This window comes from Xenia sp. Carnegie-2017, unplaced genomic scaffold (genome assembly GCF_021976095.1).
Source record: "Xenia sp. Carnegie-2017 unplaced genomic scaffold, XeniaSp_v1 HiC_scaffold_24, whole genome shotgun sequence".
Taxonomy (NCBI): Eukaryota; Metazoa; Cnidaria; class Anthozoa; order Malacalcyonacea; family Xeniidae; genus Xenia; species Xenia sp. Carnegie-2017.
Window position 1 is genome coordinate 9,921,436 of NW_025813487.1, and position 20,666 is coordinate 9,942,101.

General features: G+C 35.8%; 1 protein-coding gene and 2 long non-coding RNA genes across 3 annotated transcripts; 1 reads left to right on the forward strand and 2 right to left on the reverse strand.

Moving 5' to 3' along the window:
- Positions 1-10,009: 10,009 nt before the first annotated feature.
- Positions 10,010-15,209, reverse strand: LOC124452107. The gene is made up of 3 exons (XM_047002699.1): positions 12,344-15,209; positions 11,932-11,999; positions 10,010-10,441 (listed from the first exon to the last, which is right to left on the reverse strand). Exons 1-3 carry the CDS (start codon positions 15,207-15,209, stop codon positions 10,010-10,012), a joined length of 3,366 nt encoding a protein of 1,121 aa, XP_046858655.1.
- A 1,779-nt stretch (positions 15,210-16,988) lies between these two features.
- On the reverse strand, positions 16,989-17,496 carry LOC124451490. Its single transcript, XR_006950490.1, has 4 exons — positions 17,463-17,496; positions 17,332-17,385; positions 17,236-17,256; positions 16,989-17,085 (listed from the first exon to the last, which is right to left on the reverse strand). It is a non-coding gene; the product is annotated as an uncharacterized LOC124451490 (long non-coding RNA).
- On the forward strand, positions 17,412-17,951 carry LOC124451489. The gene is made up of 2 exons (XR_006950489.1): positions 17,412-17,600; positions 17,685-17,951. It is a non-coding gene; the product is annotated as an uncharacterized LOC124451489 (long non-coding RNA).
- Positions 17,952-20,666: the final 2,715 nt, after the last annotated feature.

Genomic DNA, 20,666 nt, shown 5'->3' on the forward strand with positions numbered 1-20,666 from the left:
TATCGTCTCTAATGACTACATTGACTGCTTTAACTGTATTTGTCTACACAACATACATTTTGTGATTGCTCAAGAAACAAGTACCTGATGTTTGCTTATAAGTACTAAACATACCAAACAGACGATACTCCCGGCTTAAACCATTTACATTTAACATATTTTGTTGAAAAAATATTTTCATGTAACCATGTAGTAATTTTTGTAAAAAGCAGCATTTGAAAAGCTGTCACTTGATAAGATTTAAATCAGAAAGTCATCATTTTATAAAATTCGTCTTTTTAACGTTCTTTGTTTTTCCTTTGTCTACCTTATATGTTTACCTTTGTGTCTATCTTTATATCTACCTTTATGTCTACCTTTATGTCCACCTTTGTGTCTATCTTTATGTCTACCTTTATGTCTACCTTCATGTCTATCTTTATGACTATCTTTTTTCTATTTTTAACTACCTTTGTTGCCTTTTGTTAACTACTATTTTAACTGGTTTTGTTTTATTTTATCAGACGCACACAAAATCACAAAATCACAAAATCTTGTATATATATTTTTAGCATTTAAGTATTTTATTTATTAAATCCCCTGAAGAGTGAGAAATCATGAAACAGGCTTGTCGGGATGAATCTGTACTTTTGTGATTTTTTCTCAACACTACTACACATATTTACGCTCTGCTCCTCTCGGGCATCGAGCACTGTTTTATACGGAGAATCATCAAATATAAACTTCCTATTTATATATGTATCTATTCCTAAAATGAACTAAAATAAAATGGACAATTGTTTGCTGTCGCTACTCGGAGTTTCACGCCGTAGGGCGATCTTCAGGCAACTGACAGATTATATATTATTTGCTGACTATATACATCGACTAAAAGGTGTTAAGTTACATGACGGCATGCACTAAACATATCGGAACGTTTATTTAAAATGTTCTTTTTACGTCCTTTCAGGATAAGTAGCCTTTCTTCAAGGCAAAGACGGCAGGTTCTTTGGTTTTGTTCGAGGTAGAAGTTGTTTGATGAAGTCCCATTTAATGTTGTAGTTACGTTTGTTTTCTTTCAGTGTCCACGTGTATTTAGAAAGTTCTGTCTCTGTTCCGGTATTTAATGTTCGTAATGGATTTAATGTGGTTTCGATATCGTGTCTTAAAAGCGCATGCAGTAACACCTATGTAAGTTTTGTTTCTGTTGTTGTCAGTCGTTGTCACGTCGGCTTTGTAAATCACGTTGGGTTTCAGGCAATTGCCATTTGTCGGCATAGATGTTTCTGTCTGCAGTTATATTTCTTGGTGGGTTGTTCTTGTTCTGGGTTGTGTCTAAGTTAAGTCTTTTAAAATAGTCTTGTTGTGTCTGGTTATGAAAGTTTTCATGTTTTCGCAGCTGTAGCTTACGCGTATTGTGTGTCGGTTAAATATCTTGAGAGTAGTATTTGGTGGGAAATGTTTGTCGATAAGTTGTAGGAAGTCATGGGCGATGTGTGTTTTTAGGTTTTTGCTGTATGGTGGGTTAAACCAAGTGACGTTACGTTTTCTGTTGTACGTGGTGTTTACATTGATGTTTGATGGATTAAAGGTGAGTTGGGTGGTGAAGTTGCTTTGTTTAAGAGCTTGGTTGTAAATTGGTGCGGCATTTTCGAAGGTGTCTTTGCCAGATGAGAGTGTGTTAATTCGGTTGTTGATAGATGTGGGTAGTTGGCGTAATACTGGTGGTGGGTGGTTGGACGATCTGTGAATGTAGAGGGGCTCGTCATTGGGTTTTTTATATGGTTTGTAGGTGTCGTTGCTAAGGTCAAGTGTTACGTCAAGGAAGTTTGTGCGTTCATGGTTTGTCATCGCTGTGATTTTTAGTCCAAGCTCGTCAAATAGGTGTGAGAGGGTTTTTCTTTCTTTGTCGCAGAGTCTTCCAGATTTCGTATTTATGACTGCAAGGCCATCGTCACGGTATAAGCCGACGTTATTTCCGTACCGTTGCTGTAGTTGGTCGAGTAAGAATAGCCCTACAAGCTTGCAAACTTCCGCTCCATCATAGCTGCCCATGGTTACATCAAACATGTTGGTAGCGTTGCGTTTCGACCATGATTTGTTTTGGTGGAAAAGAAGTGATTTTCTTGCGTGTTTTATAATGGTGTGGTCTTTTTCTGTGATTGTTGTGTATTGTTTTGCCCACGCTAGGCATTTGTCCAGTAGGTGTTCGGTGATCGAAGGGTAAAAGTCAACTATGTCGAATGATATGAATGATTTTCTTTGTTTTTTGGTGATGGATTTGAACCAAGTGATAGCATCTGTTGTGTTGCGCCATTGGTTTAGTTTTAGTTTGTTTCGTATTATGTTGTTGATGTTGTCAGGATGTATTTGCTGACTTTTCCGAGGTGGCTTTTGCGGGTTGATGAGGCGGCATTTGGGGTTGTTTTCAAAGTCTGGTTTGTGGTCTTTTAAAGATATGAATGCTGGAGTATGGTTCATGGTGTTTATTCGGTCGGCGATTTTTAGGTTGTCAGCGATTAGTTTTAGTTCGGAATTTATTTCTTCTACAGTGTCTTCTTGCGTGTGTTTGTATGTCTTTGTCACATTGTCTGTTAGTAGTTTATTGTAATTTGAGGCGTACATTTCATAGATGTTTGTTGTTTTGTCGGCGAAGATGAAGACGTTGTTTGATGCGTTGATTTTGTTCATGTCTTTGTGTAAAGATTTTAGAAAATCGTTGTGGATGTTGCGGAACTCGATGTTTTCGATTAACTGGGAAAGGTCGTCTTCAAAAGGTTTTAAGGATGGAACTGGTGGTGGATTTCGTTTTGTCTTTAAGCCATAAGTGTGCGGTCTTTGTGTGCGAATGGCGTCGTCAGTGTGGCGGAGAAGGAAGTGAGCTTTCCATCTCATGCGTTGTACGAATTCGTGGGTTTTGGTGATGAGGTTTCTGAGATAACTGTCTTTAGCTGGTAGGCCGATGTTTTTCAGCGAATAGTTAAAGTTAATCTGTTGCATAATTGTCCTCGAGTTTTCAGGTTTATAACAGCGCTCACTGTTATAAACCTGAAAACTGAAAGAAAACAAACGTAACTACAACATTAAATGGGACTTCATCAAACAACTTCCACCTCCGAACAAAAACCAAAGAACCTGCCGTCTTTGCCTTGAAGAAAGGCTACTTATCCTGAAAGGACGTAAAAAGAACATTTTAAATAAACGTTCCGATATGTTTAGTGCATGCCGTCATGTAACTTAACACCTTTTAGTCGATGTATATAGTCAGCAAATAATATATAATCTGTCAGTTGCCTGAAGATCGCCCTACGGCGTGAAACTCCGAGTAGCGACAGCAAACAATTGTCCATTTTATTTTAGTTCATTTTATCTTACGCTCTTCTAATATATAGAAACGCTCTTTTATCCAGGAATATTATCCATAATAATATATCTATTCCTATATATATATATACAAAGTGTTTGTAACAAAATCTTTGTAAATAATATATTGTCACATTCTGACGAAGGCTCGAAGCACCGAGTTGAAAGCTTAATAAAAAATTTAAAACAAATCCAGAGAATCCTTATCATTATCATATACAAAGTGTATATACAATGTGCCCTCCAGGCTATCACCACAGTAAAATGGTGACTCCTACACTTGGGACACAGGACGTACGGTTACACGTTGTATGGATTGTATTGTAGAGTCACCACAGCGCTCAAACCTATAAAAGTGAGCTTTGCATATCGCGAACACGGTGAACGTCTCCATAAGAGACTCTCTACACAATCCGACAGTGCTTAAACTACCCACGAGCAGTGAGCGTAGTATACAAAGTGTATATACAATATATTGCACAATACATATACTTTATGGAAAAAATTTTCCCCATTTTTGGACAACAATTTAATGTACGAATTATTATATATAATGAGTTATTTTCTGAACAGCATATGAACTTTTTTACTTAAATATTTGCAGAACTGTAAAGTTTAAAACATTTGTCTGAACTGTAAAGTGTTAATATATCCAATAAATAAGCAGAAAAACTAATACAGCCATTACAACTATGTCAATACGAGCGTTCTCTTGAACGAAACGAATATAAAAGTAATTTTAAAGTTGCTATTTTCTGCTGTGTTTTCACCGTCAATTTCCACTGGTTCCATATTGATAGACAATCGCATTTAGCAAAAATGGTTTGTGTTGATTTTGTGCTGTGTAACGCAGATGCCCATTGGAGCAATCTTTTAACATGGTTGTTTAGGCCAATTTGAATTCAAATCAAATTGTAATTGAATCAAACAAAAAAAAACTAATATACAGCCATAAGAGCATAGGCGTACAGGAACTTTCAGTAGTTATGGTGCAGGTATGGTCCCGGAAGTAAACGGAGCTCTTACCCGTGTCAATTAGTTTCCAGTCCTAAGAAGTAAACAGGGCGCGCGCGTGTAAACCGGAAACGAACTTAGCGGGGGAATGTTGAATGTGATAGGTTATCGTAATAAAGGGAAATGAAACAATTGACAAGAAATATTATCTAATTTATTAAAGCATCCAATAAAATGTCTTAAAGCCCTCATTGTGTATTTCATTACACGATTCACTATATAGTCGAACTATCGTCTTAAAAAATGTTATTTGCGTTGTTCATTATTGCATTGCTTTTGGACGTTTTGAAAAAAGACAAAAAATATGGCACACATGTTTAATCAGATATATGCAGACACTGTTGAGTTTGAAGAAGTTAGTCACAGCGATCTTATCAATTTGATTTTCGTCGATTTTATAAGTAAAAAGATTCAAGAGCTACGAAGAGCTGAAAAGGATGAAAGTAAAGCAGATCCTTGGGTAGAGTATCAAAACGTTTTAGAAATGATGACTGAGGAAGATCGTTGGTTCAATTTTGCAGCTCGAGCAGTCGAAACAATTAATCGCGAACATGTCTGGAATGGAATATGTGAAGCCTTTAAGTTTCTAAAGAACTGTGGACCTTCGAACTCTCACAAGACATATTTTGACAAACTGTTTAGTGCTACTTGGGTAGAACTAATGTTAATTTACACGGAGACAAAACGTCCTCCTTTTTTTCAACATCTCTTTGACTATGCTGATTGTAGTTGTAAACTGAAATACAAATCAACTATGTAATTGCTTTGACAAAAGAAAAATAAAAATATAAATTTCAATGTTATTGCATTTTGACTTCAGTTGTTTTATGACCATGTCATTGTGAAAATGGGAATCGGTAGCAGCAAACGTGAAAATAGAAATGCAAAAGGGATAAAAATCATAATCGTCAGAAAATGTTTCGCTTGGGTATAAGTTTCGGACGCAACGATCTCAATCTTGAGGGTCATTTGCAAGCAGGATACACAAGTAAAACTGTTAAAATTATGGACCCGCTGCGATTAAACTTCCAACAGATAATGCGATAGAAGAAACACTGCCTGTAACTGAAAACATTGAACCCGTCGATAATGAGTAGTTAAAAGAAATTGACATCTAATTGCAAAATTATTATCACGAGAACATTGTCATGAGTAACGTTGACCAGTACTTAGCCGGTGTATACTTCAATCCAAAACGTCCTGGAAGCTACGGAGGTGTTGAACGTTTGTACCGCGATGTAAAGGCAGAAGGAATATATGACATTAGTCGTGAAAGAATTAAAGAATGGCTCATGCAACAAGACGCATACTCTTTGCATAAACCTATTCGAAGAAAGTTTGAAAGAAATCGTGTCGTAGTGAGTGGTATTGACGACCAGTGGCAATTGGATCTTGCAGACATGCAATCTTTGCAAAAGTATAATGATGGTTATCGCTATCTTCTTATCTGTATCGATGTTTTTTCCAAATATGCATGGGCTGTTCCATTAAAAAAGAAAACAGGATCGTCGTTGGTAGAAGCTTTTAAAAAGATATTGTCATCAGGGCGTAAACCGACACACATTCAAACGGATCAAGGCTCGGAGTTTTTAATCGAGACTTTAAGAAACTTTGGCAGAAGAAAACGTTACCTTATTTAATACATTTAACGAGACGAAGGCATCCATCGTTGAACGTTTGATACGTACACTGAAAACTAAAATGTGGCGCTACTTCACAGCAAACAAAACCATGAGATACATTGACATGCTTCCTGATCTACTGTATTCTTATAATCATAGCATGCATCGCAGCATTAAGGAAAAACCGATCAACGTTACAAGTGAAAATGAAGATAGAATTCGGCAAAATCTATACGAGGATAGCAAATTAAATAAACCTATGCATGTAAAATATAAGTTTGATATAGGTAACCAAGTACGAATAAGTAAAATAAAACGAAGGTTTGAGAAGGGGTATTTACCGAATTTTTCAAAAGAAATTTTCACTGTAAGTCAAAAAATACCGCGCAATCCTCCTGTATACAGACTGAAAGATCATGAAGGGGACGAACTTCAAGGAACATTTTATGAAAAAGAACTTCAAAAAGTCATCAAGAAAGACGATGTTTATGAGATTGAAAAAATACTTAAGAAACGTGGTAGAGGGGGCAATGTACAATATTTTGTAAAGTGGTCTGGCTACCCTAACAAATTTAATTCATGGGTACTAGCATGGGAAATACATATATAAAACGTAACCGTTTTCATGATTTTTCATTTCACATTATACCTTAAAGATGAGCGGGACACACTTCTACCTGACATTACCTAGTAATGCATCTCTCTCTGTATTTCCTGAGAATAAGATTTCAGGTTATCGCGTAAAACTACCTCACGTTGTGAATTTAAATGGTAATTGGGAAGTAGGATTGTATTCAATTACATATCCTCATACATGGTACACGTTGAAAAAAGGTTTGGATACACATATATATGTAACTCACAAAACAGGTCTACCTACTCCGGTATTTGTCGACTATGGCTTGTATGAAAAGCCTTCGACCTAGTAAAATCAGTTAACGAGACTCTTGACAAAGAAGTAAAAGACAATATCAAATTGAGCTTTGACCCGCGAACAGAAAAATTAAAGTGCATGTAAGACAGGGTTACAAAATATCATTTAATCAACGAATGTCGGTCTTACTCGGCTTTGGCGGAAAAGACGTAGAGATTTTCAAAACAACCGAAAGTCCTTATGCTTGTGATTTGCACGGATCCGTCATGATGTATGTATATTGCAACATTGTACAACCGCAAGTTGTTGGAGACGTCAATGTAAAATTACTAAAGGCAGTTGCTATTCAAGGAAAATATGGAGACATTGTTTCAAGAACATTCACTAATATCCAATACTTACCCGTGCAAACAAAATCTTTTGAGGACATCGAAATTCTCTTAAGGGACGAGTTAGGAAATCCCATCGCATTTGAACGAGGGAAGTCGATAGTGACACTTCATTTCAGAAAACAATCCTTATCTTATTTTACATAAGAAAAAATATGAGTAGAACAAACCGTTATGTTCAATATTATCTCAATCAGCAAAAAGGATACGGATCACAACCTGTCTTTAGAGGAGCATCCTGGCAAAAAGGTTATGGGCAGATGGGTTATGGTCTTGGTGGTTTATTTCGTAGATTGGCTAGAGCTGCAATACCTTTGGCAAAAACCGGCGCAAAAGCTCTAGGTAAAATTGCCCTCGATACAGGTGCAAACGTTTTGGGTGATGTTATCTCAGGGAAAAGTTTTAAAAAGTCTGCAAAATCTCGTGTTAATCAAGCAGCAAAGAAACAGGGAAAAAGCTGTAAACCGTATACAACAGTTTGCTCAAACAGGAAGAGGAAAACCCCAGAAGAAACAGGAAAAAAACAGCTAAAAGAGAAAAGCATCGTCTTCTCATGTCATTTACCATTCAGCCAAGAGACATAAAGCAGCTAAAGAAGCAGAAGATATTTTCGGTTAAATATGGAGTTCGTTCATCCAAAATCAGCAGAATGTACAAAAGTGAACTTGATATATTTTTCGTACCCCAACGCAAACCAGTTTGGAAAAGGGGCGATGGATAGACCATCCACCTGTCTCTAGTGTATCTGAAAGCGGTCCGATTACCTTTTTAGCGCCAGGTACAGAAGATTATGTTGACTTGTCTAACACAATGTTGATGGTCAGAGCAAAAGTAACGAAAGCTGACGGTGGAAATCTCGACGATGGCGCTAAAGTAGGACCGGTGAACAATTTCTTGCATAGTTTGTTTAAGCAAGTTGATGTGTTTTGAAAGGGAAGCTAGTAACCCAAGCGACAGGAACTTATCCTTATCGTGCATATATCGATACACTTTTGAATTATGGTCCATCAGCTAAACAATCCCAGCTGACAGCTGCGTTGTTTTACAAGGACGAAGCTTCAAAAATGGAGGTTGCCGACCCAGCAAACGCCAGTCCAAACAATGGCTTGAAAACACGAAGTAAGTTTAGTGCGAGAAGTGCAATTGTCGAAATGGGAGGCCCTATATTTTGTGATGTTTTCTTCGGTGAACGCCTCCTGCTTAGCTATGTTGATTTGAAAGTGGTATTGAACCGTACCAGTGACGAGTTTGCCCTAATGGCATCCGAGGACGATGCAGCATTTAAAGTGAAACTGGTGGATGTTTATCTAAAAGTTCGCAAAGTTAAAGTGAATCCTAGTAGAGCTATGTCTCACGAAGTTGCACTGAAAAAAAGCCCAGCCGTTTACCCTGTAAGGCGTGTGGACTGCAAAAGTTTCATCATTCCATCAGGAAACCCATCGTTGCAAAAAGATAATCTTTTCAACGGTTTGGTACCGAAATCACTTGTCGTCGGACTTGTTGCAAGTGCTGCATTCAATGGTGCTTATAAATTAAACCCATTCAATTTCCAGCATTTCAACGTTTCATCCTTAGGCATTTCTGTAAACGGCGAATCTCTACCATCTAAGCCTTTCAAGCTGTCGTTTGGTAACAATCCTAGATACATAGAAGCATTTCTATCACAATTTGCTGGCACTGGAAAAATGTTTTTGAACGCCGGAAATGGAATTGATCGTGACGAGTTTCTAAAGGGTTTTGCTTTGTACTGTTTTGATTTGACGCCTGATATGTGTGGTACGGGAGAACATTTTAATACAGTGCAAAAAGGAAATCTTGCCATTGACATACAATTCTCAACAGCACCAACTAATGCTGTTAGTCTTGTGTGCTATGGAGAGTTTGAAAACGTGATCTTTATCGATTCTGAGAGGAATGTTGTCTATGACTACATTGGTTAAATGAACACCTCACAAATATCGTCTGCTTTGAGATCGGATCCTGTTACAAGCAAGAAATTTCTTGGTGTTTTTCCAGCCAATCGTTTACCTAAAGTAATCAAAAGTTATCCGAATGGGTTTATAGCAAACACCGATATCAGCGGAAAACCTGGAAGTCATTGGGTTGCATTTTACTTTCCGTCTGAACGAAAAGCCGAATTCTTCGACAGCTATGGCCAGTCGCCTGAGACTTATCATAAATTCTTTAGAGACTATTTGAAACATTATGATTGGGATTTTAATGCACGCAAATTACAAAGTATTTGGACCAATGTATGTGGACAATATTGTATATTTTACCTAAGCCAAAGAGTGCGAGGTCATAGTATGAGTAGAATTGTAAGCATGTTTGATGGTAATACTGTTGAAAACGATAAGAAGGTATCGAATTTTGTAAACAAACATTTTCAAGTAGAAACTAGTGTAATCCCTAACGACGGAAATCAGTCAAGTACAAACTTATTTGTAAAAGATTGAAGTGTTTAATAATGAATAAAAAGTTCTTTGTGTGACTTAATTGCTTGCATTTTGTATTTACATATTTTCATTGACAACAAAGAGGAAAATGATATCAACTGCGATTTTTATTTAAAGAAAAAATCCTTTACAAGACATATTAATAGCTTAACCAACGTAATTGAGTTTTCTTGTGTGTAGTGGAAGCTTTGGGCGTTATGAATTTCGTTTTTGATGAACTAGGATAAACTGTTTCGTTTTCTTCACGTGGTGAAGTTTCCATTTGAGCCTCCTTCCATCTCATATCGTTCCTAACCAAATCTCGAGGAATGTTTATTTTTGATAAAACACGAAAGAATTCTTTAGACCCTTTAGGATTGAATTTTTCCTTCCTCTCACAGCATCGCTAATTAGATCTGTTATGTTTGATTGCGGAATGGTGACTCCCTCAAGTTTGACTTGTCCAGAACCGTCCCAAGATATTATACTTGGCTGTGTTCTAAGGCGCTGCAATATTGCTTTCGCCCGCTCACGCATAGTTTTTGGCACACTTTGTACAATGACAGAGTCAGCTAATGTCTGATTTTCGTTGTCACTTATTATGTTTTTTTCATTCCCATCAACAGTGTCCACCACACGTACCATGGGTATCTGATTATCTTTCTGTTGCTTCAATTTAAGGAATTGTTCAAAGTTTGCGTTAAAAAGTTTTTGTCTTTGATCGTCACTCATGTCGTCTTGTTGAAGAATATGAGAGCTGCGAGTCTTTATTCATCATATTCATCATGATCGGACTAGTTTCAAGTTTTTGTTGTTTTTCGTATCTGTTAAATACATCTTCAGGTACAAGAATCATACGCTTGGCATGCTTCATTTTGTCAACAAACTACCTAGCACTGTCAAAACCGGAGGTAGTAACGCAGTCAGCAGATTTCCTCCTTTTTGATTTAAAAGTTTTTTCTTCTTTGCTCGTGAGATTTTTTTGTTAGCTAGAGCTCTCAGGTGTTTCTTGTACCTTGACAACACTCGCTTTTGACTGGCAGATACTGGAACAGTTCCTTTTAAAACATTGATAGCACATTCACATATGCACACAATAACGTCGGAGGGTCCATGCTCAATTATCACCTTTCGAACTTTTGGTTTAGATTTTGCGAGTACTTGCAAATACGCAAGATTGTTCCTAATTCGCTTAGACATAGTGCTTAAATGATTGTTGATGTCCATGATTATCGCTTTTGTACATACACAATGTGCTTTTCATCAGGCAGGATATTTGTTCTGACACGCATATTGTCAGGTGTTAATTGATGTAAATCGAGCATGAGATAACCGTATGCACGACTCGTAGCGTCTTGAAACGACTCCAAAATGTAGTTGACATTTTTAGGGTACATTTGACGGGCCAAAGTTGAAATACCTAGAGAATCTCTCGGGTTTTTAAAAATGATCATATAATGGGAGTTAAGGCTTATCGTTCTTGATTGTTTACCCGGAGGGAATAAATTTTGCGTTAAATACATGACAGATATCCCCGATGATGTGACCCACGGGTGAATAAATCAGACATTCGTTGATCATTAGAACATTCTGACATAAGATCGTCTACAATGACTAAAGAGTTTTGACATCCTTCCAAAATATCGGTCAAGTTGTCAGGGAACCCTTCAACAAAAATTACATTCGGTATCCTTTTAACCATTTCGTCAAATTCCATCTGAGGTTCGCCATAGCAGTAAATGATTTTATTTGGAACTGGGTGAAACAACTGGGTCAAATTATAAAGCATCGACCTAACGAGATGACTCTTACCAGATTGGCTTTGCCCGCAAATGTAAAAGTTAGCTGGTGTTTTAAAACGCACGTCCATTGTCTTGCAAATGAAAACAGAATTATTTTACAACAGACTATATACCATCATGCATATATCAATTAAATATACTCTATAAACAAGTTAAATACTTAATCAACAAGAAGCTGATTGGATGCTCTGCTCTAAAACACTGAGCACATAATCAATCGCAAACATTTTCTTTCATCAATTGATTAGTTAATCATGTCGTTCACATGGCAAAACGTTGTGAAAAGTTGGGTTTCTTCAACTCAAGGAAGCAATAGTCAACATTGTATAACAGACTTGATAAGGCATTTGGCATATGCCAATATTATTCCAACTAGAATTATGAACAGTCAAAGCCTTCACATCATTCTATTGGCACAAATAATGTTAGAAACCTTGGATCGTGTCTCAGTACCAAAAGCAATGCAACATCCAACATACTTCGTTTATCGTGCAAATGCAAAAGAAGTAATGGTCCACGACCTTCAAGATAGAATTGCGAAAAATATCAAACAATTGGAGAATGATGAGGGTGTAAATATTCATCATTATTATAAATTGAACATTGAAAATATGATGGACATGGATTAACTACTTTTTAAATGTATCTTTGAAAATATTAATACGATGTCAATAAGCATTAAATTGATAATTACTATTAAACCTTCGATAAAAAGAAACGTTATTTTCATCTTCAGACATTTCAATGTCATTTATAAATGTTTTATCATATTCGTTCTCTGATTCAAAATCCATATCTTCCTCGTCGTCAGTTTCCAATAAACTAATATCGTTTGCGTTTTCTTCATTCTCAAAAATCATGTCACCGTCATCACCATCCTTAACAACATCTTTATACACCAAAACGTCTTCCATTTCTTCATCACTACATGTCCCATCGTTAGCTTTGTCATCAACACAGCTATGATTTACTCTACACCCTAATGTCGTGGGCTGTACCATTGTATAAAGCATTGAATCTGGAAGACGTATAATGGGCTTTACAGACGGACTAGCAGAGTTAGACGCTGGTGACCAATAATATCCGTAAGGTATTGTGTCTTCACCAGAGTTGTCAATTATTCTTTTGTCGTAGACGATCTGATATTGCTTTACTTCTTTCTTGTTGACAAGCCGACGGGTCCGTTTTTCTCGTGTTATTTTACTGTTATTTACAACATCTATTTTATTTTTCTTATTTTCGTCATCTGAACGTACATAGTTACAAACCATTTCATACATAGAATCAAAATTAAGAATTTGGCTATTTTTAAAATTCAAAGTAAAACCTCGTATCTTACAAAGTTTTTTCCCATTATTTACAACGTACGCATAATTTTTTGGACCCCCACATGCAAATCTTGTAATGTAACTACCTACCCCATGTTCTTGAGTGATTTCGTTTGTTAAATTACCCAGGTAATCCCCTAAGAGTGGCCTTGAACCCCCCGGTTTATTTACATAAATACAACTGTCCGTATCGCAATATAAAAGGTTACCTTGTAACAGATCCATCACATTGTAAAGTTCTAATCTAGCCCATGCAGTTGTAAAAATTCCTATGAAGATATTTGTTAGTTTGTTTTCTACTTCATACTCATGCTTTCTCTTAAAGACAATTTCGACTAAATCATCATTCAAGATGCAGAGATCGTGAATTTCAATGTCGGCCCCGTTCAAACGTCTGTAGAAATGTAGAGGATCATTAATGAATTCTGTATTTAGTCGATTGTCTTTTTGACAAAATTTACCCCACAAGCTGTTAAGGCATAGCTTAGCCAATGCTCTTAAGCCTGGATTGTAATCTATTTTATCATGCCTTAACAGTATTCCCTCGTTTTCATAATAGTCGGCCACGTATTTCTGTCTGTCCTCAGGAGTTTGTATACGACTCGGAAATCCTGAACTCTCTTGCTTTATACGGAGAAAATAATTCGCATAATCCGAAAACAAATCCGAGCTTGTGTTTTCAAAGTGCCAAATTTCAAAAATTTCAATAACCTTATATCCTTTTTCGATAGCTTTCAACACTTCAACTGTGGTAAAAGTACCCCAAAAAGCACGCTCATTTTCCGAATGAGTACACACTGAAGAGTTTTGTACAACACACTGTTTACATAAAGGAAAAAAGAGTTTATCTTTTATTCGTGCAGGTAAAATTGGAAGATACAAATTTCTGGGTGCTAAAACGTTGCATTTTATTAGTCCGAAATAATTCGAAATTGTTTCAAAATTCTCGCGAATAATTGTTGGATGACCTATAGGATAAACTTTTGTTTTGTTAACGTAAGGATACGAGGTAAAATCAACATATTCAATTGTTTCATCTTTTTGGGCGTCCCTAAATAGCTTAAACCCATTGACTCTGCCACCAAAAAACGCATCGCGTGGTTCAAGATTTGTTATAATGTCATTTTTATCCAAAAAATGTTTCATTTCGTCCGTTTCCTTAAGTTTGCAATAGTCATGTTCCCAAATCGTCTTAACCTCGTGACCCAAATGTAAAAGTCTATTTTGTCGTCTAATTGTTTCATCAAATACGTCAGCCATCTGTTTCTCATTAAAAAAGGGATGATCGTTTCTTAAATCGTAACAAGATGGGCATGCATGATAAAGACAACCATAAAAAGAAAATATAGTGTCTGTGTCTTCACAAAAGCCGTCGACATAATACACTTTACCTAATTCCGGATCTTCAACTTTTTTTTCTCCGCCATTGAGAGCGTGTTGTATTTTGCAGTTAGTTTGCGCAGATACAAATTCAAGCCACACGATTGCGCTTTGAGAGAAGGGTTTATTTGAATTTCGATACATATTTTTCGGTACGATTCCGATTGTGTTCGGTTGAAGATATTTTGACCGATAAATTGCCATTACGGCTGCTGCAATGGTACAATAACAGAATGGATCAACTTTAGTCTCTGCGAGAAATAAATCCCTAAATTGCAAACAACATAAACGCAGTATGGTAACGTCTTGAGAGCAGTACTTAGCCATTTCCTTTTGGAAATCAAAGACAAAGTTATTTTTCTTTCGTTCTTCATGCCACGCAATCAATTTAGTGCGATCTTTTTCGAACTTTGAATCAGGACTGTAATATTTGATATCAGGTATCGGGCCAATATAATTTTGATTTTCTATTGTATTAAACAAAAACGGAAAGTCACCTTTGGAAAATTTTGTTTCATCGAGTCCAAATGTTTTAGGAAATTTAGCTAAAGGCATTTGTAAAAAGTTCAGCGAGTCAATTAAACGGATTTGATAATCTTTCACTGTCAGTTGCATAATTTTCTTTCCCGAATCAATAACATGTATATCTGCAGTCGGTCTGTATTCAATTAACCATCTCTGAATGAAAACACCGTCAAATGACTTAGCATTATGGGCAATTGCTGTAAAACCTTTATGTTCTCTTGAAAATAAGGAACAAAACTCGTTCAATGCGTTGTAACCCTTGAAAACAAATTCTGTACCGTCTAAATATTGTGCAACAGCAAAATTAACCACATGTTCTCCGGTTGAAAAATCTGTCTCAAAATCGTAAAATATTAGACTATCATTCTTGGGTTTTGGGTTTTCCGTTTGCATGAAACATAAATGATCATCAAGTACAAACTTATTGCATATATGACATACAGTTTCCCCACAGCGATGTTCGTTTTGTCTGTCTTTGTCAACTATAGATGAACACATTTGACATCGAAACGACTTGTCACACATTGATGGCAAGTCAACCCCTTTGGACCGACGCGATTTTTTATGACGATTAAAACATGCAGTAGAGCGACAAATCTTGAAACAATCCGAACACATATGTTTTTCATCTGAAATCTCAACGCAGTCTTTTTGTCTGCACGTTTTACAGACATTATAACAAGGGTGATTTAAACCATTTTTGAAGAACTGAAAGCATTTGTCACAGTAGAAACGTTCACCGTGGAAAGCCGGAAGTTTCGCAGGGTTAATAACATTGTAATGATCACCTTGTTTGTATAAAATAAGCTTTTTATTTTTTGGGGGTCCCTCGTAAATGACTGTATTTCGAGCATTAAAATCAATAACCTGAATTTGATAATCTAATAGAACCCCTTGAAACTTCGACAACTCCCGTAGTCCACAAGGTCCATAGGAAATATTGGCCTTCTTGTATAATTTCAAAGCTTCTCGCTTCTGAATAGCTTTACCCTGCTTAAATTGTTTGAGTTTCGGATTCTTGTCCGCTATGGCCTTTGCAACAACAAGAGCGCGAGCACAGCAGAAATTATCCTTATTTCGTATAGTAATAATTGACTTTTTAACTAGGCTGTCTTTGCTATAATCTAAGACTTTTAATGAAGTAGAATGTTTTTTACCGGACCCTGTCGGCTGTCTTACAGCAACAACATCAACAGTAAACGACTGATCCAAAGGGATATTTTCATTACTCTGCAAAACTTTTGTTATTTCGGACATCACCCGGTTTGAAGTCATTTGAATTGCAGGCAACAGTTGCGTGCTTATGGGGGACTTGAGTTCACTCGAGCGGATCATGATTCGCATTCTGTCTTCTAGAGGTGTGACTAAATCACACGCCTTCTTTACCTGCGTGCAGAAAAAGAACATTTTCTTGATTTAAGCTATGTGAGGGAAAAGCATGAAAATAGAGAAGTATTTTTTTTTTACCTGATCAATTGTATTGGCAAAAAGTTCGTGTAATTCCTTAGCAATATCTTTAATCTTGTACACTTTATCATCTCTAGGTCTTTCCATCGTAGCCCTGAAAACACACGCTGATGCACCAAACTTTTTCACGTGTTTTTCGGATATCTTCTCCATATTGAAGTGTATTGTGTCTGCGGAGAGATCAGCCAAACGGTCATCTATTTTTTTCAGCAGCTTGAACTTTTGTTCTAGTAGCTTGGCAGTTTTTTCTTGCCAACGTAAGACTTTGCGTAAGTCCGATTTAGGCTTAGCCAATTCTTTCTGGATTTTTCTTATAAGACGTTTTGCTTTCGCATTTTTACGCTCAGCACGTTTCTTCAAACGTAGGTCATATGAATCCATATCAAAACAAATTAAGAAACTACTATTGATCACTCTTGGTAAAGTTGACCTGATATAATATATATGTGTATGCATGGTTTGGATTATCATTCTGTCTGTGGATGACTTTGAAATAAATCGAAAATTTACAGTTCACTTCGCGTTTTGTTTTCATTCACATTTTTTCATCTCAAGATATCTTGTTTCTTCAGAATTTGTTTTTTACTTAACTCTTAAAGAGTACTCTATAGTCATATTTATGTCAATGTGGTAATGTATGTTATTGCAATCAGACTAAGTTACACAACATATTTGCAATAAGAATTTTCTTTTAATGAAGTTTTGAGAAAAAAAACAATATATAATCTTTTTGTATTTCTGATAAAGATTACTAAATGACAAAAATAACAAATATTTAAAATTTATTTTCTCGTAAGGTTTATTGTACAGTTGCTGCAATTGTTTAGCACGTTTTTGACTGGTAGGTTTGCTTCTTTACAGTTCTTGGCAACATGGCCCAATCTTTTGCATATGTAGCAACGTCTTCCTGTTAAATATTTATAAGGAAGTTGCAGTTCATGACACTTTTTATTTATTTGTGTCATTAGCTTATTTCTGTTAACAATAATGCATGCAACTTGAAGTTTTCAACCATCTAATCAAGCTGATGTTTTATCAATAGGTCAATCAAACTTACTTCTTCTCATACGATTAAACTCTATACAAAAAAAAAGTATATAATTGTCAATTACAATGGTCATGAAAGAAATGTTATTTCATTTTTTGTCATTACTTTTCTCGCATTCATTCATTTTGTGGCCTTTGTGGCCACAATTATAGCATCTTCCTTCATTAAAAAAAAAACAATGGCAATTATCAGCCTGGCATCAAAGGCAATTAGTACATGTATACACTATACCACACCTTTAAATGAATTTTTTGCTTTGGCATTGCTTTCTACATAAACAAATCATTTGTTAGGTGCTGTTTGATTTGTTATGTGTATGATTAAATTTCAGGTTAAAAGACTCATGGTGAAAAGACTCATGGTGAAAGACTCAGGTGAAAAGACTCATGGTGAAAGACTCAGGTGAAAAGACTCATGGTGAAAGACTCAGGTGAAAAGACTCATGGTGAAAGACTCAGGTGAAAAGACTCAGGTGAAAAGATTCAGGTGAAAAGACTCAGGTGAAAAGACAAAAGTATCATGAGAGAGCTGATGGGCATATATCATATATGAACGAGAACAGTATTGTATACAAAGCACTGTTTACCTTCTTTATTTTTTTGGTTTTCAGAATTGTAGCCACCTCAAATAGTAGTAGATTTTTAGCACATTTTGATGCATTGATGTATTGTGTAATAATGCAAAAAACAATCATTAAACAGTATAACCATTTTTGGCTAAATACACACTTGCATTTTCGTTATCTTTCTCTTCAGTTCCCTGACCTGTTTGAATGCAATTGAACTATTTGAGTGATTTTCAGTTTTCAAAACAAAAACAAATTTTATACACATTTGATGCCAGTGTCCATTGCTTTTTCCTCATCTGTATAATCTAGCATCTGGTGTTTTTGTATGCAAAAAAACGATAAAGTGTAAATAGATATTTTGCAAGAAGGGATTTAAACCATGTAAATGAATCACTTTTTGTTTACTTCCATGCTGAAAGCTTCTTATGAAGCTTTTTAGATCAGAAATTATTAAATTATTGATCTGTACTAACCTCTTTTTCATCCATGGACCACAATAGACAGTTGGCAAATACAATAAAAACAAGAAATAAGCAAAGGAAAATTTAGACAAGTTTTAAAAATATTTATAGTTTTTTAAAAAAAAAGCGGGAAAAAAATGCAAATGACAAACGCCAATGCTGTATTCTGATTGGTTAACAAATCAAACTTTTTTTTAACCATGAAGAACTAAATATTGCATTGAATTTTAAAGTTTTTTATAGTTTGTAAGAGATGATTCCCATGATAATATACATGTAAATTTAGCGTGCACAAATCGTAAATTGCTGTATCAGTAACGTTGAAACAGGGGTGCAAATCCTGGAGAGGGGATTGATATGTGGTGGCTCAGCCTCTCCCCTTCAAAAAGGTAGCAGTTTTGTTGAGCAAAGCATGTAATTTTTCGGAAATTAAAACGGCAAATATTAGCGATGACGTTTGGATCAACTCATAACTAAGTAAAAAGCGATTTTGCTGGTATTAACATACAAAATTACACTACGTTATTCCTGGGCAAATCAAATTCTGCAACGTTTCTCCCCTCTCCATTCTCAGGACTCAAGTCACACCCCTGCATTCAAGTAACATTCTTCTAAATTTTTTTTCAAGTTATTCGAAGTTTAACCATTGGCTTTTTACAACTCAAGAAACTATATAAACAATGTGAACTCATTGAACTATAGGGTACAAAAAAATGTTAAAGATAAAATGTTACGCATCACGAACGTTGTTCAAGGACTTCCGCATTCAGATCATCCCGGCAATATTCATAATGTCACCTGTAAGTTAAACACGTGCGTTTAATATTGAGTAACGTTTATTTTTAAAAGAACGTTAACAATTCATTTATCAATTGACAGACTGGTTTAATTTTGAAAAAAGCACTTACTACAACGCTCGATCTGATTGAAAGTGCTATCAATGTTACGACCACAAAATAGTTTTCTTATGTCGTCCAATTGGGCTGTTTTGTTGAGTATTTTTTTCTCTATAAAAAATAGTTCAAAATGAAGATTGTGCTATTGTTGTTCTATATTGTACTATGTTGTAGAGGAATACTCACATAGAAGACTTGCATTTCGAATTACTTCTCATTCTTTTTAATTGTTTAGTTACGTAAACTAGGTTATAATTTCATGTTACATTTTTAAGCCTCGAACACAAATGTGCAGGCACCATTAAATTTCTCCTAGAAACACATATTGCTATATGCCAGGAAAGTGCTATCAATGTTAGGACCACAAAATAGTTTTCTTATGTCGTCCAATTGGGCTGTTTTGTTGAGTATTTTTTTCTCTATAAAAAATAGTTCAAAATGAATATTGTACTATTGTTGTTCTATATTGTACTATGTTGTAGAGGAATACTCACATAGAAGACTTGCATTTCGAATTACTTTTCATTCTTTTTAATTGTTTAGTTACGTAAACTAGGTTATAATTTCATGTTGCAATATTAAGCCTCGAACACAAATGTGCAGGAAACATTACATTTCTTGTCGAAACACGTATTGCTATGTGCCAGGAAAGTGCTATCAATGTTAGGACCACAAAATAGTTTTCTTATGTCGTCCAATTGGGCTGTTTTGTTGAGTATTTTTTTCTGTATAAAAAAAATAGTTCAAAATGAATATTGTGCTATTGTTGTTCTATATTCTACTATGTTGTAGAGGAATACTCACATAGAAGACTTGCATTTCGAATTACTTCTCATTCTTTTTAATTGTTTAGTTACGTAAACTAGGTTATAATTTCATGTTACATTTTTAAGCCTCGAACACATATGTGCAGGCACCATTAAATTTCTCCTCGAAACACATATTGCTATGTGCCAGGACGCCTACAGCCTCAAAAAAATGGAATAGTCAAATGAAAAATTCCATTTCTAGGCACAGGCAAAGCCTCGAAAACACAATAGTGTCCAGGCAACGTTCAATCTACTGATGATTGAACAACACAAGCTTAGACAGCTTTTTACGAATTTTCTGACCATGCAACTTATCGTTTTGCGTTTTGGTCAAGTGATGCATTCTTATTTTCACAAATGCCTCAGCACAACACTTTATCAGTTTATAAGCATGATTATCTGTAACGGTCGACTCTAACACATGCTCATCTAACATACTAAAAACTTTTTTCTCTACACACACAGATAATACCGTCGCAGCAATTGCACTCGATATGTTTGCTGCTGCATGTGGCAAGCCACCATGGCAGGAATTTACCATCCTCATTACACATTTCTCTGTTTCCTGACACACTTTCAGAAGATCGTCAGTTGGTATTTTTAAACCACCGTTGCTCTTCCATGCCACAAATAGTTCTGGTGCTCTTTCTTTAGATGATGTCAGAGCATCCATACAATCATCACAATGGATCTTCCTTTTCACCAT

Coding starts and splice junctions, on each gene's coding strand:
- LOC124452107 (XM_047002699.1), bottom strand. CDS start 15,209: ATGTGTTCATCTATAGTTGACAAAGACAGACAAAACGAACATCGCTGT. Junction 12,000..12,343: donor TGTTAAGGATGGTGATGACG/GTGACATGATTT, acceptor TCTATCTTGAAG/GTCGTGGACCATTACTTCTT. Junction 10,442..11,931: donor TGGATGTTGCATTGCTTTTG/GTACTGAGACAC, acceptor TGATGAATAAAG/ACTCGCAGCTCTCATATTCT.